The 23,702-nt window shown below is 50.3% G+C and overlaps 1 protein-coding gene across 2 annotated transcripts in view; it reads right to left on the bottom strand.

Annotated features, from left to right (window-relative positions):
- The window catches only part of HUNK (hormonally up-regulated Neu-associated kinase), a 37,455-nt gene extending 20,767 nt beyond the window's left edge, over nucleotides 1-16,688 (bottom strand). For both annotated transcript variants that reach the window (XM_059494080.1, XM_059494081.1), the window contains exons 1-2: nucleotides 16,452-16,688; nucleotides 4,703-4,995 (exon numbers count right to left, since the gene is read on the bottom strand). In XM_059494080.1, coding sequence (XP_059350063.1) covers nucleotides 4,703-4,995; nucleotides 16,452-16,688 — 530 coding nt within the window. The remainder of the gene's footprint in view (nucleotides 1-4,702; nucleotides 4,996-16,451) is intronic.
- Nucleotides 16,689-23,702: the final 7,014 nt, after the last annotated feature.

Here is a 23,702-nt window from a genome sequence, read left to right as displayed (position 1 = left end):
TCCCACAGCAGATAGTTCTGTCTCCTCAGCTCTGGAGCTGGCAGCACACAGTTGGCACTGCGTGCATTTAAAATACTCCATCTCCCTGGGCTGAGCTCCTTTGGGAGTCTGTCCTGCTGTCCCTGGGTTTATCTGGTTAATCTCTTTGGACCACCCTGGAAAGCCCAAGAGCCTCCAGAGAGAGGAACACAAGTGAGTCCCAGAGCAGGTGACCCCATGGGCTGCTCCCAGAGCAGTTTATCCCACGGCATGGCAGGCTGCAAAAGGCAAGTTTTGCATTTCACACTTTGTTTTTTGTCTGGGGGAGGCAGGATGAGAGGGAGGGTTCCACCAGCAAGCAGCTGCACAGCAGCAGTGGCTGGCTGCTCTCCCCTGAAGCTTATTTTTAATCACAGAAAATCACTTTTTAACCATCAAATCTCAAGGCCTCAGGCCTTGAGAGGCTGCAGAGATTGGGGTTCATCACCACATTTATGTACCAATACACATTTCAAAGGCTTTGATATCCAAATATCATTGAGCCGAACTCTTCTGCCACTGGATTCCATGTGGCTGCCTCTGTAAAAGAGGAATCTGGCCCATTATCCTCACTAAAATGGTGTTTAGTTTGTTTCACCAGGGAGAATGGCCAAAGGTAGTTCTGAGATCTGAAATAAAGCAGAGAAGGAAGCAGCCCCAGGCTTCAAAAGGAGAGTTTGTTCTGCAGAGCGGGGTCTGTCATCGTGCTGCATGAGCAGCCAGGCTGCTGCCACTCACAAAGAACAGGCTGGAAGGTATCAAAGGCACCATGTCAAGCAGCAGGTACCAAAGGAGGGATCCTGTGGCACTCTGAGCAAACTGCAGCGTGTGGCATCCCCTAACCATGCCCAGAACTCCAGGGCTTTGCATCTCCTTCACATCCTGACCTGGGCAGGAAAAGGGGAATGCATCAATCCACCTTTGCTACCAACACACCACCCAGTGCTTCCCTGGGACAGTAATTGGCCTGCATGGGCCTGAGCTCTGCTAAAATCACTTCAAAAGGGTGGCTGAGAGTTTCCTGTGGCATGCACCAAGGCTTTCACTTCATTTTCCCTGCTGTCTCTGTGCTCCCAGAGGGCTCATTGCTCATGCTGCTTTGTGACAGCACCAGCACCTGTGTAAACACCCTCTGCCAGGAGAAAGCTCCACCAGAGCCTGCCATTTGGTTCTGTTTTCCTCTGTCAGGGGGAGGAAAAGATAAATATTCCTACCTGATTCACAGCTGAGCTTGTGGCAAGCGTATTTTTAGCAGCTCTCCTGATAGAGGGAAAGCAACCCAAATGGTAGCATGGGATTATAAATAGAATAGTGGCATTTTGCTTCCAGTGAGCAGCCCAGGAGCTCTGAACCCTGGGCACCCCTCAGCAAAATGCAGCAGCTCCTGCACCCTGCAGCTTGCAGACTTCCCCCACCTCAGCAGATGACATATTTAGAGCTTTAAAACACATCCACACAGTCAGAAATGAGTTTGGGGGTATTTTTACAGCTCTAAATAAAAATGAGACTTTTTGAAGTGCTTTAATTTCAGGCTGCTCACACATCAGTGCCTCATAACAAAAGCATTTCCACTGAATTTTGGGTGCCTGCTCTTCTCCAAGGAGCAGTGATCTGCCATGCCCAGTCTGGACTGGAAGCCATGCAGCTTTCTGAGCAACACAAGCAAATTTCATGCCACTTTCATCAAATCTGGGGTTTTTCACCCCAAGTGGGACAGGCTAAGCCATCCACACCACCCCCCAAATAACACAGACAACACCTGAGATTTTTTTTTTTTTTTGTTTGCAATGGAACAAAAAACGCCACCAAAAATCTTCCCAGGGCCCTGCCCCGTTGCATGGGAAGAATTTAGAGGGAGAACCAGCAGCCCCTGTTCTGGCTGGGGATGCTGCACTTTGCTGCACACGCGGCCAAACCCAACACCCCCTCATCCCCACTCACATGGCAGGGCCGGTATTTTTACCTGCTGCAAAAATAACAACAACAACAATAAGAGCACAGTGCCCCTGCAGCCAGGCAGAGGATGAATCAGCCTCCTGCACTATTTTTTCCCTCCCTCTCTCAGGAGCTGATTGAGCAGCCTGTTTTTAGAGCTGCCACAGCCAGAGGCCCGAGATGCTGAAGGACAACTCCTGAGGTAATTGTTGATTTTCCTCCTTCATTTGCTCAGAGAGAATAAGCCCAGATCACACCACCAGGGCTTTTCCTGCAGCCTCTCCGCTCTTTGCTTGCAGAAGGGAGCTCGTTGAATGGGTTAAGGCAGATAAAATGCTGGCAGATACGATTCTGTCAGGTAATATCACTCTGGGCAGAATTAGACCTGCTCATTCGTTGTGTGGAACCTCCCAAGGAGTGATCTGAGAAACAGGGTGGAGGCAGGAGGCTGCCTGTGGGGCAGGGATTGGCATCCACAGGGGGACTCAGCATCCACGCAGGATCCACACAGAAACTCAGGATCCGCACAGGGGAACTCAGCATCCACACATAAACTCAGCATCTACACAGAAATTCAGCTTCCCCAGAGGAACTCAGGCTCTCCCTGGCCCCAAACCCTGCCTCCCTCTCACCACAGCAGCCTGCTGATTCCAGCCGGTGCAGAGGGAACAAGCTATTTCTGCACCAAATGTGGGTTTGAGTCTTTCTCTGGAAGAGAGCAGGAGCAAAGCCAAGCCTGCCAGCCCCCTGTAATGCCTTGGCCACCGTGCAGAAGGTGAATTTTGCAGGGAGAGGAATTGCTCCTGCTCACCCAATCCTGCTCCTAAAACCTCATCATGTTCATCTGTTCCTGCCTGGTTTTCCTCTGCTCATCTCAGAAACTTGATTTACAGATTTTAACAGATTTATTTCCTTTATCTCTCCCTCTGTCTAAACACTGGGTATCAGCTGATCCCTGAAAGCTGTAAAACCTCTTCCTTATCCCTGCCTCAAGCTGTGGGCTTAATAATTGAAAGAGATCAGCAGTTTTGAGGTTGACAGAGATCCTGGTGCCTGCTCCAATATTTCTGTGACAGTGGCACCTGAAATGCAGCTGGAGGTGGGAGCAGAGGCAGTTTGTTGTCCCTGGTGGATCCCAGGGAGCACACAGAGCCCCAAGGCAAGGAAAAGCAGCTTTCAGAGCACAGCTGGGCACAGCTGCAGGGGCTGGCTGTGGGCAGCTCCCGAGGAGCATTTTCAGATGTCTGGCTCCTGCAGCGTGCCCACAGGAGCCAGGAGAAGGGATGGATGGGGCCCACACAACTCGCTCAGCCTCAGATGGGAACTGTGTGGGAGGCCAGACTTAGCACCAGCTGGGCCAAATTTAGCAAGCAGGGCCTCCTTCTTAGCACAGCTCCCTATAAATACACCCAGGAACGGGAGAGGAGAGGTGCTGGCTCCAAAGGTCCAGCCTGCCCACCACCCTGCCGGCTCCAAGGCAGCACAGAGCACAAAGGGACAGGCACAGGTGACATCTCCACCTGCACCCTCTCAGCCACTCTTTATTCATCATCTTCCTCCCTGCTGAGCTTCTCCTGTTCCCCCTGGAGCCCAGGTGAGCTCCACAGCATCCCCTGCCAGGAGATGCTCATGCACAGAGTCAAGGAGTGGCTGGAAAAGGCTTAAAATTAATAATTATCATAGGCAACATGTCAAACAGCAGGCTCTAAATGAGGAATCCTGTGGCACTCTGGGCAAACTGGATGATGTGGCATCACCTAACTCTGGCCAGAGCATTGGAAAACTCTGCCAGGCACGGGGTGGGATTTTGGGGGTGTCTGAGCAGGGCTGGGCTGATCCCTAGGGGAAGTCCTTCCAACTCAGCAATCCTGTGATTGTGTGGATGAAGGTGCCAAGGAAAGGAGGTGGTGCTCTGGCTATTTCCACCCTGCTGAGGTGATGCAGAAGTGCAAAGAGCAGGGAAGCAGGAGCCAGGGATTGCTGGGGATTTTTTATTTAACTTTAAGCACTGCCAGGCTTTGGGCAAACCAGCTCAGCCCCTACCCTGCTGCACTTCCACCAGTGGCACAAGGGGCTTGCACAACCACCCTCTCCAAGAAATAGTGAATAATTCATTATTTCCTCCCGCTCTCCTTCTGGGGCAGAGCTTTGGGGAGTGAAAGGGCCCTGCTTTTGGATTGTACCTTCTCTTTAGTGGCACAGAACCACAGAATATCCTATAGGATATTTGTGTCACTACAGGACACGAAACAACACAATGCTGTTCTTTCTAAGGTAAAAGGTTTTTATATTTTTAATATTTTTTATTTTTATATATTTTATTTTATATATTTATATATATATATTTTATATTTAACTCGAATAGTGATAGATTTCCAGAAGTGACAGTGGATTGGAAAGTGCCACCTCTCCAATGGCACTGGACAAACCAACATCCCACCAAATGTCTCCTCCACCATAACAGAATGCAAAGCAATGAGTTATTTACACAGAGCGTGTGAGAAAGTTCATTACAAGAATGTAAACATCAGAAGGCTTGGAAAATCTTAAAAAATCAGCGTGACAATCCTGGCTTGGAAGGGATCCATGAGGACCACGGAGGGTCGTGGAGCTGCTGGTGCTTCCTGCAGGCACAGCCCAAGGGAACAGCACCCAAACAGCAGCAGCAGCAGCCACAAAGCACTCGGGAGCACCAGGAGATGCCCCAGCCCACACCGACACCCTGAGAGGAGCTGGGCCCCCGTCTCACCTGTGCACCACCCCAGCCCTGTGCAGGTGCTCCACGGCCAGGATCAGCTGCCGGATGTACTTGCGGGCCTCGTGCTCCTCCAGCCTCTTCTTCTCGTAGATCTTGTGCATGAGGTTGCCCCCAGGGCACAGCTCCATGACCAGGTAGTAGCTGTTCTCAGTCTCCAGGATGTCCAGCAGCTGGGCGATGTTGGGGTGCCGGATCATCTGCTGGATCTGCCCCTCGCGCCGCAGGTTCTTGGTGACATAGGTGTCCTTCTTGGCCCTCTTCTTGTCAATCACCTTCACTGCCACCTGGGGAGGGAGCAGGACAGGGGGCTGTCAGCTTTGTTAGCTGCCACAGCCACGGTTTGCTGCTCTAAGGCTGTATAAACAACCAGAGGTCACAAGGAGGTGCCCTCTCAGCTCTGCAGCATCTCGGGCACAGCTGCACAGGTCACAGGAAGAAAAGCTGCTCTTCCAGCCCCACTGACTGCTCCTCCCTTTATTTCCTTGCACGATGACACTCCAAAATCCCTGCGAGGAAATCAGGAGCAAAGGAGAGGGGACAATCCCACTGAGCACCCACAAACACTTGACACATCTCAGGCTGGGCATTTATGGCAGCTGCTCGCTCAGAAAGCCTCCAGGATGGTGTTTACAACTTTTAAGGGCTGTTTTTGGCTTTTCCTGCCTTCCAGTACACCACTGGAGATGATATCCTTTCATTAGAATTTCCTTAAACTACAGCCAAGTGTTGGCTTTGCATGATTTGCATCAAAACACACTATGGAAAACAAAACCGTTGTGGTACCACTCTCCTGGCACATTTCTTTTTTCTGCTTTTTCTCTGGGAGGGGCTTGGAGGAACAGGGCAAGGGGAATGGCTTCAAACTGCCAGAGGGAAGGGCTAGGTGGGATATTGGGAAGGAATTCCTGGCTGTGAGGGTGGGCAGGCCCTGGCACAGGGTGCCCAGAGAAGATATGGCTGCTCCATGCCTGGAAATGTTCAGGGTCATCTGAACATGAATGCCTTGGAATTGGAGGGTAAAACTGCAGGAATTTGGGTTTCCTAGTGTGTGCTAGGAGCCAGGAGCCAACAGTGCTGAGTGTGCTGTTGGCTGGATGTGCTCCTGCCATGGAAAAATCATCCTGATAAAGAGGTGAGGTGAACACACACTCCAGAGCTGCCTCAGGACCACAACACCTGGCATTGCCGACTACTCACACCAAAGAGACACCATTCAGCGCTCAGATAAAACAACAGGTAAATCAGAGCTGGATTTCAGCCCTTCTGAGAGCCCCAGGTGATTCACCAAGGAAACAGACTGAAATTAGTACATTCTTTCAGCTGATGAGATGGAGCTGAGCACAGAGGAGTGTTTAGACAGCAAAGCACAGGAGTTACTCTGCTGAGGACAAACAGATGCACAGGTCACACAAACAGGAGATAGCACACTGTACGTTGGCAGCACAACACAATCTCTGCTAAAGTTAAATAAAAAATAAATTAAAAGCTGGTGTTTATCACAGCTGCAAGGTACAAAGCATGGAGTGGTAGCAGTATGGAGCAGCAATCTATTACTAATTCACTGAGAGGAAAAAACACATTATACAAAAGCACATTATACAAAAATCACATTATACATGTCCACATAACACAGATCCAGCCATGGGAATACTGGAGGACTCCTCCACCACCACCAAGAGTGAGGTTTCTGTGCCTTAAGGACAAACTTTTCCCCCAATTTAGACAGGTACCTTGGCAGGCACCCCAGCAATGCCAGCACACGAGCAGGGCAGTGTTGGGATTCACCCCAGCTCTGAGCCACCTTTCCCCCTTCCCTCAGGCCCAAGAGATGCCCTGCAGAGCTGACCAAGGTGGGAAGAGCAGATTTATTCCGGAAATGCCCCGTTCTAGGGATCAAACTCTGCACAGAGTCACCCCAGGGCTGACTTAGCTAAATATCCCTGATTCTGAGTTCATCCAGAGGTGGAGCAAGCACCAAATGTGCCCAGACACACCCAACACACAGAGCCTCCTGTGCGGGGTGGATGGGTGTGCAAGCACCTGGAAATTTCATTCATGCAGAAGGGGGAAAGCATTTGGTGGAGACAATACTGTGGCTGTTGGGTAATCACCAAACAAACACGCTGGAGCTTTCGCAGCCCACCCAAGGCACGCCAGTTACTCAGCTCTGCTCTCCCCAGCTCCAAGGAGGGGCTCTGGGTCCCTGCATCAGCCCAGCTCAAGGCTCCTGACTCGAGTTCCTGGCCAACACTGGCACAGAAATAAAAAAATAAATGATAAAGCAAGTAATTACTGTCAATATGTAGCAACTCTCGACAGTCTGCTTTTTGGCTAAGGCTGTGCTGTGTAAATAGATAAATGCTTTAGGTTATTCTGTGTTATGAGATACAAAGATGAGTAAGAGCCCATATTTTTGGTTCCCGAGTCCTAGAATCACACTGTTGGAATGAATTCCTTTTCCTGAAGGTTCTGCTGTGACACATCCTATGAGCAACATGTATGCTGCTCTCCAAAAACCCTCCAGGATGGGCTGCAGCACACGGGACACAGGTGAGGGAAGGGCCGGGAGGAGAAACAAAGTGCAAATCCCAAACCTTCACTGTCCCCTTTGACCTCAGCCAGGAGAATGAGGCAAAGAGCCAGACCATGGAGGTATTTTGCAGCCATCACTCCTCCAAGTCCATCTCCAGCTTTTTCCTCTTTTTACTGTGCCCAAGGCAGCAATAAATTCAGTTTCTTTCCTCTCTTGTTCGCAGCCATGGCTGTCTGGCTTCACTTGCAGCTTGCTTTGTATTCCCCACTGTTCTCACCACAAGAATCTGAGCTCCCTTTTCAAAAGCAGCTGGTGGGTTTGGGTGGCCAATTCAAATCCCATTAAACAGCCCCAAAACCAACCCCTCCAAGGACATGTCATGTTGGGCAACCACCCAGCCAGGCACAGAACAAGTTGTTCATCACAACCAACTCCAAGGACTAGAAAATGCCAATTTCATTCTCTGGGTAGGGTTTATTCTTTTCTCTAAACTGTTACAGCTTGGCAAATTTTACAGCTCAGTAAAGGAATGTGGGGTTTTTATACAGAAAGTTCCAGGATCCTGGGAAATAAAGCACTACAGAAAAAGGGTGTTACAGCATTTGCTCCAATTGTAGTAAAATCAGCAATCAGAAAAGGTGGGGAGGAGTCACTGAGACGTTTCCTTTCCTCCTGACAAAGCCAAGATTTTGGGGTGCAGCCATGCACAGCCCCAGGATAAATGTCTGAGCAGGCAGGATGCCTCAGGCCAGAGGCAGCCAGGAAAGCTGGAAATCAGCCCCTGAAGACACAGAAACTCCTCCAGACAAGAGAATGGCTCAGAACACATTCACTCGTGTACTTTGAGCACATTCACTCATGTACTTGGCCTGCAGGGAAAGGATCTGAGTGCCAGGGGGTAAAACCAGCATCCCACCAATTCCCTACAGCCCAAACACACAGAAAGGGCTAGAAAGGGACTCAGGAGGACTTTAGATAAGCAAATGAACCTAAAGCCTCTTGGTGGCACAGCCAACTTAAACATAATCCGCAAAAGCATAAGCAGGATGTATCTGGTGAGTAAGAAAAGGTATTAATTACACCTGTCCAAGGCACTGGGGACTATTCTTAGAATAAATTAATTAAATTATGTAATTAAAAATTTATGCTGAAGTTTTGGAAAGAGTTCTGAGAAGAGCTTCAGAGCAGTCTGAGGTCCAAGAACTGCTTGTTGGACTAGCTGACATTACAAAACATTTAATTAAGAGAATGCTGAGCACTGACTCCATGGTTTCCTGCAAGCACCTGCACGGGGCAAAGACTTCTGATAAGAGAAAGCTCTTGAATAAAATTAAAATGAACATCCCCAACGGTAAATTGGGCAAACTCAGGCTACTCCTCTTCAACATCACATCGTATTTATGGGGAGCTTTGTGCCGTGTTCCACAGGCAACTGAGATTATCCTTCCTCCCCTGGAGCTCTGCTCTGCTGTTTCCACAGAGCCAGCTGCCCTTTTCCTCTCATCTCATTGTTCAAACAGGACAGACAGACAGACAGACACATCCTGACCTCTCAGCATCCCTGGCACAGCCAGGCTTCCACAGCTCAGCCACCAGCAGGACATGGTTTGGGGGCAATGGGGCTGACACAGTGCCCCTGCCCAGCCAATCTGAAAAGAAACCTCCATGAAATAAATTTCTCCTTGGTTCTGCGTGTCCAAAGCACATTTTTCCTAGGTTCTGCATGTGCAAAGCAGCAGCATTTGCAGCAGGCACAGATGCCAGACACGGCCTGGGGAGCACAGCACAGCGCAGCCCCATCCATGGGAAGGAACCTGATCCATGGCTTATCTTGAGGGGGTCACAGAGGGGATCTGTCTGGCCTTTGGCAGAAAGAAATCACCCCCAGCACCCTCTCAGTGTCAGCTCATTAAGGGGGCAGCCAGTTAATGTGAGGGAGGGCTGCACATTTCACATTTCCACCTCGCTGGCCTCTCAGGATGTCTGCACAAGTCAGGAGAGATTGTGCAGAGGCTGAGGGAAGCGGTGTGGCAGCGAGCCAGGCACAGACATCCACGAGGATGCACTCAGAGGTTCCCAGAGAAATCCCTGTCAAAACCAGCCCCCAGGCCGGGGACATTTCCTGCAAGGAGCAGTTCTGTCCCTGAGCGCCTGCCACAGATGGCTTTGCATGCAAAAACAGAGCACTGCTGCCCAAAATCTCCCTGTTTCCTCACAAAAAGGGCTTTTTCACCCCCACTCCTGACATGGCAAAGCCCTGGGGGAAAGCTCTAAACTCCAGGTGGGAGCAGCTATCAGGGAAAACTTTTCACAGGGAAAATAATCCATAACTCCCCCTCCTCACTCCAGCAGCCAGCACCTTCCCATCTCCCATCCTCTTGTGGGATATGCTTCCCATTAAACAGCCCCTGTTTCACATTTTAGAACTGCAGTTAAGGCAGGCTAAGTGGCCCTGATTTAATGCCAACTCAGCTCTCTGGATTTAGGGAAGAGAAAAACCCAACCAGCCCATCCTACTGCTCTTGAGGCCCAGGTAAAACCCTCCTTTGTAGTGATTTAAAACACAGCAGATAAAGCATTTACAAGTGTCAGGAGCCAGGAAAAAAAAGGTGTCCCCAGTAAAGATTTTCTAGATAAATAACACACTCTCTCTCCCTCAGCTCTGTGGACATTATTCACAGAAAACGAATTTATTCTCCGAAAAAAAAAAAAAAATGTTTCCATGACAATCTTCCACAACAGACAGAGAGCAAAGGAACTTTATTTTATATAACTTGGCTTTTTATAGTTCTCTTTGTTGCAGTGGTTTTCCTCAGTGTGCCTCTGATCTCACATGGCAAACGAGAAGCAGCACTGGTGTAGCACCAAAGGTGCAAACGCTGACAGAAAAATGAGATTTTGGGCAGATTTTCATTTTCCCAGGTGGTTTCCCTGGGGGAACGTGGTGGCTCCTTCCCATGAGGATGAGGTTTGATCTTGTTCTCTGCCAGAGCTCAGCCACCAGCAGGAGATGGTTTGGACAAGTGGGGTGACACAATGCCCCTACCCAGCCACTCTGAAAAGAAACCCCCATAAAACACATTTCTCCTTGGTTCAAATGCCCAAAGCAGCAGCACCTGTACCCCACAGTGCCAGGTGAGCAGCAGCTCTGCCATGCCCCAATTCACCTGCAACCTTTTATAGATTTCAGTTTGCTTTTTCAATTCATTACTGAAAGCAATGCAAGCTCATTTCTGACTTCTTCTACTGTTCACTCTTTTCATACTGGTGAAGGAGCCCCTTCAGATCCTCTGGGCATTTGACATACCCAGAAACAAGGGGTACATCTTTGTGCTGCTCATCCACAACCTCCCATGCCATGGAACAAGTTAAACCCACAAAACTTTCAGGGGCAAACAGGGGGATCCAGATGTGAGCATCACCTGGTGTCAGCTGCACCCAAACCTCCCCATCCTGCCGGGATAACAAAAGAAAAGCAGCACACTGCTGACAGGAGGCATCCTGCAAAGTGCTGAATGCAGACCTGAGGGCAGATTATCCCACGGGGATAAGGAACTGCCCCATGTGCACCCACTCAGCTCGCTGCAGAACACGAGCTGCTTAATGGGGAGCGCGAAGTGAATCTCTGTGCAAGGCAGAAGCGAACCCAGCTCGTTCCTGTGGCTTTATACCCAATTTTCACCTGCTTGTTTTCCACATTTCAGACATCACCCCCACCCTGCCTTCTGCTCCAGCTCCTGCAAGCTCCACAACACCTTGTGGAACACCACAGTGACACGCCGGGCTGGTCCTGCTCCCTGCAGGCACAATTCTGCTCTCCAAAACGATTCCTGGAGGGCTGCACGCTGACAGAAGTGTGCCTGGAGCGGCTTCGGCACAAATTGTGACACCAAAAAAAGAAAAGCTGTGAAAGCAAACACCTAGAAGGAGGAAAATGTCAGAAATGCAGGCTGCAGGAACAGCCTGGATCAGTCTCCTCGGTGCATGTGATTAGGAGTGGCACATCCAGCCAGGTGCAACAGCTGGCAGCTGGTTAATAAAGGGGAGCAGATCCTGGAGAAAGATTCACAGTCGGGAGGAGTCACTTTTCAAAATAAGCTTTAAAAAAAAACAATTTTGATGGAGATAAAATCTGAAAATATGTTGAGGAGCAGGTAAGGATGAAATGACTAAATGTGAGTGAGAGAACAAACCCATCCAGGAAACTGATATGCAAGTAAATAAAAAAAATAAAATAGCAGATCAAATTTCCAACCACAATCCTGCAGCTTTACCCTCGGATGCCCTGGCAGCAGTGAAGGTCTCACAGCTTTACCTGCAACCTCACAACGCCTGGGAGGGAGGAACAAGGAAAAGGCTGGACTGAAATATCTGCAAACACCCTGGAAAATCAACTTTTGTGCGCAGCGAGGCAACCTGCTGACCCAGGTAAAGATCCCAGAACTGAGCATGGGATGTACCCAAAAGCCACCAAGTCTCCATTCCCTGCAACCTGTGGTGGAACAGGCAGGGAAATGGCAAATTTACTCCTGGCAAAATGAACTCTGTGGCACAAAGAGGCATTTCCAGGCCTCTGCAGGGACCCACCCCTGCACCTCGTGGTGGGGAGGCTCAAACATGCCTTTTCTTTGTGGTTTTCCTCTGCCTCTTTAATGAGGAAATGCATTCTGAACGTGAACTCTTCTGTGAAAAGGCCACTTTTAATATTAATTGCTTTGCCTCCGTAGCAAAGCTGGTAAATTGTATTTTTAGCCACTGCTTCCCACTGATGCTGAAAGGCTCTTGACTAAGTGTAACTAAAAACGAACCTTGTTCCTGCTCAACAATAGCACTGAGGGAAATTATAAACAAAGTTTTCCCTAGATGAGAAAGCAAATGAGTCAATTTGCCTTTTTCTTTTTTTTTCTTTTTTTTTTTTTTTATTTTGTAGTGCCAAAGATCACACTGCAAAGCAGTTAAATAAAATCTTGGATTTTGTTCCTGTTTGCAGGAACAATGGATTGTCAGTGTGCTGTCACTGCACAGAGCTGTGCAGAGTTACTGGGGTCTGCAGCTGATAACAAACAGATAACACAGGGTGTGATAACAGAGCCTCACATCACCCCAGCACAGTGATGGCAATGCACTCTCAGCTCCCTAAGAGTGCAAAAAATAAGTGTATTTTTATAAAAGACACTTATTTTTTGTTCATTTCTCCCAGGTGGTTTCCCTGGGGGAACGTGGTGGCTCCTTCCCATGAGGATGAGGTTTTATAAAAATGTAAATTTTTATACATAAATACAAATAATAATAAATAAATATATAGATTATAAAATGTATAAATATAAATAATATATAAAAATATAGAATATAAAACATACACATATATTAATAATAATATTTATATAAATATATAAATAATATTATTAATATCATTTAATATCATATATAAATATATAAATTATTCATAAATATGAATATATTATTTATATTATTTATTTATATAAAATATATAAATAATAATCTTTAGATATTTTATAAAAATATCTGTCTTTATAAAGGAGAGAGATTTCCTTTGCCTGAGGAAACCACCCAGAGAACGCCTTGGAGCAAGCCAAGGGTGAGCTGTGCACAGGCTCCCAAGCCACCCAGCCACAGCTCACTCTCAATTCAAAGCCAAACCGCCTTGCTGCTCACAGAGGAGCTGTGTTTGCTCAGGATTAGCACTACAGGCTGCCCGAGCTGAGCTGACAAACCAGCCCTCCACCCCAAAATGTCAGGGTGCAGCTGCCATGTTCCATCCCAAAGCCACGGCAGGGATAACCTGCCCGACATCCTCCTGCTCCTGACGGCACCAAGGGCTTTTCCAAGCACAGAAAACAACGACAGGCCAGTAAAATAAAAATTAAAAAAAAATAAATAAAAAAAAAAAAATGCCCAGCAGTACCAACCTGGCGAGGGGAGGTTTAGAGCCTCACCTGAGCTCACCCTGCCCGGCTGGCAGGAGCTGCTGAGCCCCATCCCACACAGGTCAGCGCCAGGGCAGCCCCTGCAGCTGCCCTGCCGGAGGGGCCTGGCCCCAGGATGTGCCATCCCACCCTCCTGGGCACCCTGGCAGCCCCCAGAAATGCCAGCCTGAGGTAATGGCACATTGCTGGCAGCCTGCACAATGCCTCCAGTCAGGGCCAGGGATCCCAGCCTGCCTGGGGGCTCATTAATCAGGGATTTCATCCCCAAACACTCCATTTTCTGAGACATGAACTCCTCCAGAGTTGCTAAAGTCTGCTGCAAATCCAAACCTGTTGGGGCCCCCCCGACTGAAGCGTGACATTTCAGTGACCCCGAGGGCCTGGGCTCTGCCAGAACAGCTCCAGACAGCAGGGGCAGGACTCTGCTTTAGGGAAATCCTACTGGATTTAGGCTCAGCACGAGCAAGACTCTGCTTTAGGGAAATCCCACTGGATTTAGGCTCAGCACGAGCAAGACTCTGCTTTACACTTATTTTAGGGCAATCCTACAGAACGTGGGCCAATTTGGGCACATGTCAGCTCCACACCAGACAAGGTGCCCAGGAGAGCTGAGGGTCCACCAGGGTGGAATCCTCACTGGGATGGGAAGCATCCACCCCTGGGCTGAGAGGAGGAGCCTCGCTCAGGGGTTGAAGCAAATAATTAATAACTCCTCTCTCCCACCCAGTAACTCGAGTTTATCCACAATTAGCTGGACTTGGGGAGGTGAACATTGGGTCAGTCAGTTTGGAAGTGTGTGACTGGTCCTGAGCCAGTGCCAGAGTGCAGGATCGGGACAGACAGAGCTGGGATGTCACCCTGCCTGTCCCAGGGATGGACAGGACAGACAGACAGAGCTCACAGGTCACCCTGCCTGCCCCAGGGAGGGAGGGAAGGAAGGAAGGAAGGAAGGAAGGAAGGAAGGAAGGAAGGAAGGAAGGAAGGAAGGAAGGAAGGAAGGAAGGAAGGTGACTTGCTGCTGAGTTTCTGCTTGTCACTTTGTCACTGCGTGTGTTATTCGAGACACCACGGAGGGAGAAAAAAACCCCGAATCAAGCAGCAGACCTGGGAGCTGAGGCACAGGGGGGTGTGGTGGATCGTTTTTATTTTTTTCCCCTCCTAACAGACTGAGATAAATGTAGCGAGCCCAAAACGTGGAGGTGGGGAGGACGTGTGTGTGCATGTGCCTTTTATCCACTGCAGGATCATTGGATGTTTCTGTTACCAAGGAGAAGTGCACGCTTGGTAACAGAGCACAGCAACATTTATTTATTTTATTTTTTCATGCATTCCTACATGACAATATCCACAAACCTTATCGTTTTTCACACGATGGGACTCTCAGAGCCACGTATTAAATTCCTCTCCGTGACAAATTTACCGGAGTGAGGAAATCACTGCCCGGGAGTGCAGGGATGCCATCACCCACAGAGGCACGTTCCTGATGGAGCAGGAGGGAACGACACCAAAAAGAGGGAGCGACACTGAAAAGAGGGAATGACACCAACACAGCCCCCTGCTCCGGCAGGGAACCCTCTGTGAGGGATACACGAGGGGCAGAATCCCAGAGCTCACAGAATCCCAGAGTCACTGATGCTGGAAAAGCCCTCTGAGATCACCCAGCCCAGGCTGTGCCCCCTTCCCATCCCTTGTCACCTCCAGTCCTTCCTCGGGCACCTCCAGGGATGGGCTCCCCAAACCTCCCTGGGCAGCCCCTGACAATGTTTAAAACCCTTTTCCATGGGGAAATTCCTCCTGATGTCCAACCTGAGGCCGTTCCCTCTCCTCATGTCCCTGTCCCCTCCTGTCAGGAGCTGTGCAGAGCGACAAGGTCCCCCCTGATCCCCCTTTTCTCCAGCTGAGCCCCTTCCCCGCTCCCCCAGCCGCTCCTCCCAGCGCTCAGAAGTTGTGTGGATAAACAAGAGCAGCACAACTCTCTGTCGGGAGCTCGTCCTTGCGGCACTCTCCGCCCTGCCCAGCCCCTGATAACGCTGTGACCTGTCCTACTGATGGCTAAGAGCCTCCGCCGAAGGGCTCTGGATAAAAACCAAAAAGCAGAGCCCCTGCACGGACTTTGCCAAAAACCAGCACCCCGGGGAAGAGCCCTCCGGGCTGCATCTCCACATCTGCCGTGTGCTGCACCAGCAACTCGGGACCGGAGTGTGCCCCCTCCCGCAACATCTGCCATGGCCGGGTACCCGCATGTCACATGTCGCGACACCAGTGTCACCAAAATCCCGCTTTTCTCGCCAGGAAAAGTGAGCAAACACACCGGAGGAAGACGAACATTTAGAATTAAAGGAAAACCAAAAAAAAGGGAGGTGGGGCAGCCGAAGCAGCGCGGGAGGAAGGCGGGACTGCCCCGCGGGAAGGCGCGCACGGCTGGAGCCGGGCGGGCTCGGGACGCTTGGAGCCACGGGGCTCCTCCGTCCTCTCGGGGGCTACTCCATTGTCCCGGGGCTCCTCCGTCCTCTCGGGGGCTACTCCATTGTCCCGGGGCTCCTCCGTCCTCTCGGGGGGCTGCTCCATCCTGCCGGAGGAGCTCCACGATCCTCCCCGGGGGCTGCTCCATTCTCTGGTGGCTACTCTATCCTGCCCGGGGGCTCCTCCATCTCACAGGGAACTCTTCCATCCTGCCGGGGGGCTTCTCCGTCCTGCTGGAGGAGCTCCACCATCCTCCTGGGGGGCTCCTCCATTCTACTGGGGGGCTCCTCCATCTCAGAGTGTACTATTCCATCCTGCCTGGGGCTACTCCATCCTGCCGGAGGAGCTCCACGATCCTCCCCGGCGGCTACTCCATCCTCCTGGGGGCTACTTCATCCTCCTCGGGGGCTACTCTATCCTCCCGGAGGCTCCTCCATCCTGCCGGAGGAACTCCTCCATCCTCCGGCGGCTACTCTATCCTCCCGGGGGCTCCTCCATCTCAGAGGCAACTCTTCCATCCTGCCGGAGGAGCTCCACGATCCTACCCGGGGGCTCTTCCATCCTCCCGGGGGCTCCTCCATCCTGCCGGAGGAACTCCCCCATCCTCCGGGGGGCTACTCCATCCTCTGAGGAGCTCCACGATCCTCCCCGGGCGCTCCTCCATCCAGCCGGAGGAGCCCCTCCATCCTGCCGGGGTCTCGCCCTCCCGGCCGGCAGGGACGGAGCGCAGCCCGCTCCCCAGCCAGCCCCGTTCCGCCCCGTTCCGCCCCGGGTTATCCCCGGCAGACGGCCGTACCTTCTCTCCGGTGACCACATGCAGCCCCTCGCGGACCTTGGCGAAGGATCCCTCGCCCAGCTTCCTGCCGATCAGGTAGCTGCCGACCCTCTTGGTGTGCTGGAAGTCGCGGAGGCGCTCCCGGGGCGCGGCGGCCCCGAGCCAGGCTGCGAGCAGGGAGCCGCCGTCCGCCGCCGCCCGCCGCGCCTCCGCGCCCGCCGCCTCGCCCAGGAGCCCGTCGCCCGCCGCCGCCGGCATGCCCGCCTCGGCCCGGCCCGGCCCGGCTCCGCTCCGGGTGCCCGCGGCGCTCCGCCAAGTTCCTGCGGCGGGGCGAGCGAGGGGGACCGCGCTGCCGCCCCTGCCGAGCCTCCTCCCCGCTCCGGCGGCGGCCAGGGGGCGGAGAGAGGGATGGAGGCAGGGACGGAGGCAGGGACGGAGGCAGGGACGGAGGCAGAGAGGGAGGCAGGGCCAGCGCAGTTCGAATTTGCCGTAATTCAGTCCGCTCGCAGGCGGCGGGAGCGGCCGCGGTCAGAGCCGGGGTTTGCGCAGCCCCGCTGCACCGGCATCACAGAGCATCCCTGTGCCGGGAATGACCGGGACAGCCCCGCTGCACCGGCATCACAGAGCATCCCTGTGCCGGGAATGACCGGGACAGCCCCGCTGCACCGGCATCACAGAGCATCCCTGTGCCGGGAATGACCGGGACAGCCCCGCTGCACCGGCATCACAGAGCATCCCTGTGCCGGGAATGACCGGGACAGCCCCGCTGCACCGGCATCACAGAGCATCCCTGTGCCGGGAATGAACGGGACAGCCCCGCTGCACCGGCATCACAGAGCATCCCTGTGCCGGGAATGAACGGGACAGCCCCGCTGCACCGGCATCCCATCCATCCCTGTGCCGGGAATGACCGGGACAGCCCCGCTGCACCGGCATCCCATCCATCCCTGTGCCGGGAATGAACGGGACAGGTTTGCACAGCCCCGCTGCCCGGCGTCATAGAACATCCCATCCCATCCATCCCATCCCATCCATCCCATCCCATCCCATCCCATCCCATCCCATCCCATCCCATCCCATCCCATCCCATCCCATCCCATCCATCCCATCCCATCCCATCCCATCTCCTGCTCCCACCAGTGAACACACCTCTCCCTGCTTCTTAAGCTCTTTTTTAACTCGTAAATCTGATTTTGCATCTCTGCTGTCCATTTAACGTGGATTTTTGTCTCCACTGACCACATTCCATCTCCCACTGACCTCTCACTTCCCGGTGGCTAAATACATTCTCAGGGCTGGAAGCCCTGGAGCTGGCTCCACACCACCGTGCTCCACTGAAATCCATGTCTCCAGATGAAATTTCAAACAAAAACAGAAAGCCAGCGCTGCCCCAGCAGGCAGAAACTGGAGAAGGGAGAGCTTCAGAGCCCACAAATAATGATTTGGGTTGAAAAATCTCCTCTCAGTGCATGTTCTGGGTACATTTACAGGCATTACAGCGCGTGGCCACCAAAAAACAGGAGCCTGAATGTCCTCTGGGTGGTTTGGTGCCTTGTGGGCAGGTGGAGAATATATTTGAAGGCACATTTCACTGCCTGAGCTGATGGCAGGACACATCCAGGAGAGAGCTCCACTGGTGTTTCCTCCACAACATCTGGAGTGGGAAGGCCCCAGAACTGTCCCTGTGTTTGCAGGGAAGGTGACCCAAGTGCTCACACAGGTGAGGACAGTGACAAGGCAGGGTGGTTCCCTGGCCAGCCTGGCTCTGTGTCGCAGCTCCTCTGGTCAGCATGACAAATGTGAGGGGTTGAACAACACTCCTCTGTGGGAACAAAGGGAAAAAAGGGGGGAAAAGGGGGGGAAAAGAGGGGGAAAAAAGCTGTGCTGCAGACACTTACACTGGGAGAATGAAAAGCACAGCTTGGGAAGAGCCTGCATGCTGTCTTATTTAAATATATGGCTGAGCTAAGAGGGTGTGGAGCCAGCCTCTTTCCCTGCCTAGAGGAATATCCCTTCAGGAAGGCAGGCAGAGCTGGGTGCCTTTGTTTGGGCTAACAGAAACACGGTTTGGCCACTTGGAGCATGAAACAGATGTTCATGGTGTGCTCTGCAGCCAAACACCTGAAAATCAGCCCCTTTCAGAAATGAAACTGGTGAGAAATGTCCATTGCAGGGAGCAGGAGGAGAGCTCTGAAAGAAGCCAGTGAATTTATTTTATTTAATTGCCTCAACTGCAGGACTTAATGAGTTGCCAGTATCCTTTTCCCAGGCCTTCCCACCATTCCCATCCTGTCCAGCTGTGCCCATCAGGGTGCAGGCTGCATGAAAGGGGGATCAAAGGCTGCATTCATTGCTGTCTGTGCTCTAATTCAAATTTAACTCCAGCCTGCTTCGTTTGGAGCTGCAGACTTCCTAGGTAATGACATTTTCTGATTAACTGTTGAAATTACTAATGAATTAAAGGCAGCACTCTGTTCTTGGCTTGCAAAAGCTGTAATAGCAAGCTGCTAAAAATAATATAGAGCTTGATTTATACCCACTAAAACAGAGAAATCCTGAGTTACCCTGAGAGCACTGTCCTTTGCCATCTCCAGCCCTTTAAAGCACTGCAGGAAAATGGATTTTTGGGATTTTACAGCCATAAAGGAGGGTGCAGCCCCTGGGCCCAATCCCCAGTGTCTGCCTGGGCTGGATCCTTATGGGAATTTTTCTGTTTGCAGAGCAAGCACAAAACCTTCTATGAGGCCTTGCTACTGCTGGCACTGTCACTCACTTCCACCTGAACATTTCAAGGAATTTCCACCCCTTTCTACACCAAGGAAATTAACTAAATTAAAAAAAAAGTCCCTAACAAAAGCTTCCTTGAAGTAAAGATCTTATGTTTAAATTGTGACAAGACAGACTGAAAACCAGCAATTGTTCCTTTTATATAGAAGGTGTCTGGCTGCTGCTGGGATAGTGACACTGGGAATTTATATTTTATTTTTATGTTTGTGTTCTTTTTGAGCTATTCTTTTCTACTGATCACATTGGCTGATGTAGAAACTCTGGGAATACGAGCTCTGAAATCGTCCACGACGGTTATACGCAAAAACCAAATTTTCCAAAGTCTGATATGGGGGTTGGATATATGTGTTTATTTCTGATAAATCACAATTTATTTGAGTTAGTGCTGGATGATAACATAATGAGGACATTGACATTGGGTATAATACTCCATTGATCAGCCAGTCCTTGGAGTTATGATGTTCTTACAAAGAAAATCACATATTTTTGCACCACAGTCAGAACAGCTTTTCAGTGCTCTACAATAGGCAGAGTTGACAAATTCGAAATTCTGCTGCAGGAAGGCACCGAGTATATCTGTCCTGGTCATTTTAAAGGTGGTAATTGAACATTTCCCTGCCTCATCAGCAGCCTGTGGGTAACTGCTGACTGCAGCCAGGGCACAGAGATAGCCTCACTTAGTGCTGATGGGCTGAAAAAAGAGAAAGTCAATGTTATGGCTTATGCAGTCCTGGGTGTCTCATCCGGCTTTAAAATAATTGGGGGGTTTTGCAAGGTTTGGGTTTGAGGGTTTTTTTGGGGGTGTTGTTTTGATAGCTGTTTAATTTTGTAATATTTGGGGTTCAGACATAAAAGAGTTTAAATTAATTTAAAGGAGATTTTTTTGAAGGGAGAGTATATTTGTTCTTGGATGATTTTTGAGGGGTTTGTGGAGTTTGAATCCCTGAGTTCAGGCAGAGAACCTGTGTTTGCTGGCACAGGTACAGCAGTGGAGAAGAGAACCCTCTCCATGTGCCAGGGATGTCCAGGAGCAGCTGAGGACATTTGTGAGTTCTGTGCCTGGGTCCTGCAGATGCCACTCGGGGACAGGGACCTTCCTAAACCCAGCTCAAAACTTGTCTTTGGATATATGTCATCCTCAAAAATATTTAGAATATGGTTATATGTGTACAACTGTGTATGTGTATATGTGTGTGTGTGTATAAGTACATATATGTTTATATAAATATGCAAATATATATGCATATAATGTGTATATGTATGTATATATATAAATATGTATGTATATCTACATATGTATATATATGTATATATGTATATGTATATATATATGTGTGTGTGCATATATATATATAAAATGTACATATATATATATATAAATAGATATATATATATAAATATATATATATAAATGTGTATATATATATATATATATATATATATATATATATATATATATATAAATGTATATATAAATATGGAAATTTACCTGAGTGGGCATTGAAGCATTTGGTGTGTTGGCAGTGGGGTGATGTGGCACTGCCCCTCCAAACTCTCTGCCAGAGCTGTGTCCCCCAAGAATCCCCATTTTGCTCTCTGCAGCTTCTGTCCCCCACAGCCAGCACACACACTGAGCTCCTGGAGGTGCCATGAAGAAAAGGGAATTTAATGGAATTTAATGGAATTTAATATCAGAGTGACTGGCAGGGGGTTGCTGTACTGGTGCTGTTATTTTTTTTTTTTTTCACATTGCATTAATTGGGAAGTTCAGTTTCTGAATTTCAGTGGAACTGCTGGGAAGGGCTCCCTGCAGGGCACACTCTGGTGTAATTCGGGATCTGGGTTTGAGTCCCATTTACGTGTAAGGGGACACCAGAGGGCTGTGTGGGAAATGCCCCGTGTGTTCGAAAGGCTCTGAGGTGTCAGTGATGGATGGGATGTGAAGAGCCGGGGGCCAGAGCCCTGTGAATCCCTGGGTTTGGGCTGAGGGGTGGGGGATGCTCACAGAGCCCCTGCCGTGGCCTCCCGGGGTCAGGCCTGGTGCTCCTCACCTCTGAGAGCCTTCTCAGAGCATGCTGAGGCTAAAAATGGGGTTAAATAAAGCTTTACGTCCAGGAGGGACTGCTGCTGCTGCTCCAAACCCTCCTGACAGGATGCCCCCAAAAATGTACAGTTGTATCTCCTCACTCTCCTCCTTTTTCTTGGCAACAGGTCAGAAAATATCCCAATTCCTCAGAGGCCAGGGTGGCTGTGTGCTTGCATCTCTAGTAAAAGGTGTTTAACAAAATGCAGATATTCAAATGCTTCCTTGCAAGAGATATCCCAAACACCTTGTTAAAAGTGACCAGAGCAGCGATTCCCCCCTGAACAAAGACCCCCATGTTCTGTTTAATCGTGGGAGACTTTTGGATGGATGACTGAACTGCTGGAAAATCAGATTAGAAAAACCTTGAAATGAAGATTTTTTTTTAATGAATGCAGCCTGGTAGCAAGCTATGAAAGTTCACCTGGGTGCTTGGCAGCTGGAAACACGAATTTTGCAAGGGTTTTCCTGTGTGCCCAGGACAGGCTGGCTGGGTGAGGACTGCAAGGCTCAGCTGCAAATCTCAGTTTCCCTGCTGCACTCAGGTCTCTGGACACCACATCAGAGGCTCAGGGCTGGCACACCCCGGTGTGAAATGTGCAATTATTTACAGGTGAACACTCTGGGCTGTGCTCAGCACCTGAAACACTTCTGAAGTGACACCAGCTTCAAATGAATAGATTCAGTTTTAAATTAAGAATCCCTGGGAGTGCTGTGGCCCTGGCACAGGTGCCCAAAGAAGCTGTGGATGGCCCTGGGTCCCTGGAAGTGCCCAAGGCCAGGCTGGACAGGGCTTGGAGCAACATAGGACAGTGGGAGGTGTCCCTGCCCTTGGCATTATTCCATACATATTCCAACCAACAGGTATTTCACCTCCAAGTTTTTCCTTGGCACGAGAGCATTCCTGAGCTGGGGATGCTGCAGGGAGAGCAGAGCTGCACTCTCCAGATGTTCCAGCTCAGGGCAAAGCTCCCTGGCTGCTCTCAGCTGTCAGCAGAGAGCTCAGAGCAGGGCAAGAGCAAATTCCTGCCTCTCTGCTGCACACTGGGGCTTTGGGGTCACGGCATCGGGGGAAACAGGCCCGGAATGTGCATTTCACAGGGAAACTGCTGCTCTGCCTCTGCTCCCCAAAGCCTGCCAGCACACTGCACACAACTCTGTCTAATAGAATCTTTAAAACTTGACAGGAACTTTATATAGTTTTGTGTGTTTGTATGTAAATACTGAGGTGAGGCGTGTTGAGTTTTACATCTCTCGTGTCTCACCATTCATCGAGGCTGATCATGGAATAAAACCTTTTAAAGTGCCCCTCAGTTGCCCCCATGTCTGTAAAAGCCAAGAAAACCAATACAGCTCCTTTGCATCCCACCATGTTCCAGCCCAGGAAAGGTTCCCTTTCCACACAGACACACATCCCCCTCAAATCCCTGTTTCTCTCCAGGTTATTTTCCCTTTCTTGCTTATTTTTCAGTCTCAGGAGGGTTACCCACAATCTCAACCCCCTAACACCTTGGTTCAAGGAGCACAAAGCAGGAGGAGCTCTGGGACCGTTTGTTCCAACTCCCCATGCAAAATAAATTGGTGAAATCATATTTCCCATGAGGTTTTGTTGCTCTTTCTCCTATTACACAGATGGGTTTGCTGCCCCCAGCTCCCACTGTGGCTGCTGCAGGCACTTGGGCTCTGATCCCAGGGATTCCAGGGGGGGAATTGTCTCAAACACTCAGGGGGAGAGAGGTTCCAGTCAGCACATCCCACTAAATTCCTCAGTGGAAAACTGGAAGGCAGCTCCTGAATGCTCCAAAAAATATTTCACTGACAGAATTTCTAGAAAGAAGAAAAACAGCACAGACAAAACCACAGCTCCGGGTTTGCATATTTACACGGTTACAGAATGGAGTTTGAGTATCAGGGTGATTATTTACAAACCCCAGAGGGATTTTCATTCCTGCACCTGTTTCTGCTGCAGGCACATTCCCCCCTGAATCAGCACTGATCCACCTGGCTGAGGAGCACTGAGTGCCATGAAATATTTGGCAGGGGAGAGGAATTGCTCATGAACACTCAGGCTTTGACAGCACTTTCGGACCCTGCTGCTCCAAAGCGGCCAAAAGAGATAACGTGGCTCAGGCATGGGAGGGCCCCCTGCTTATCACAAAGAACATCTGAGTCCCTGGCCCAAGGCAAAACCAGCAGAAAAAGGATTTTTTCTTAGGAAAAGGGAAAGAAGGGAAAAGAAAGGCTGCTCAATGACCCAAGTCTCCTGCAACCCCAGCCGGAAAACTGCACCTCCACAAGTCAAGGAGTTGGTAAACTGCAGAGAATTCAGGAAAGGGCTCTGAGAGCGAAGAAAAGATTTAAATAATAAACTTTCCAGTGAGGAGCTTGGTCCTTTCAAGGCT

Source organism: Ammospiza nelsoni, chromosome 2 (assembly GCF_027579445.1).
Source record: "Ammospiza nelsoni isolate bAmmNel1 chromosome 2, bAmmNel1.pri, whole genome shotgun sequence".
NCBI classification, from domain to species: Eukaryota; Metazoa; Chordata; class Aves; order Passeriformes; family Passerellidae; genus Ammospiza; species Ammospiza nelsoni.
Note: the sequence above shows the minus strand (reverse complement) of the source record. Positions and strands in the feature narration are given on the sequence as shown.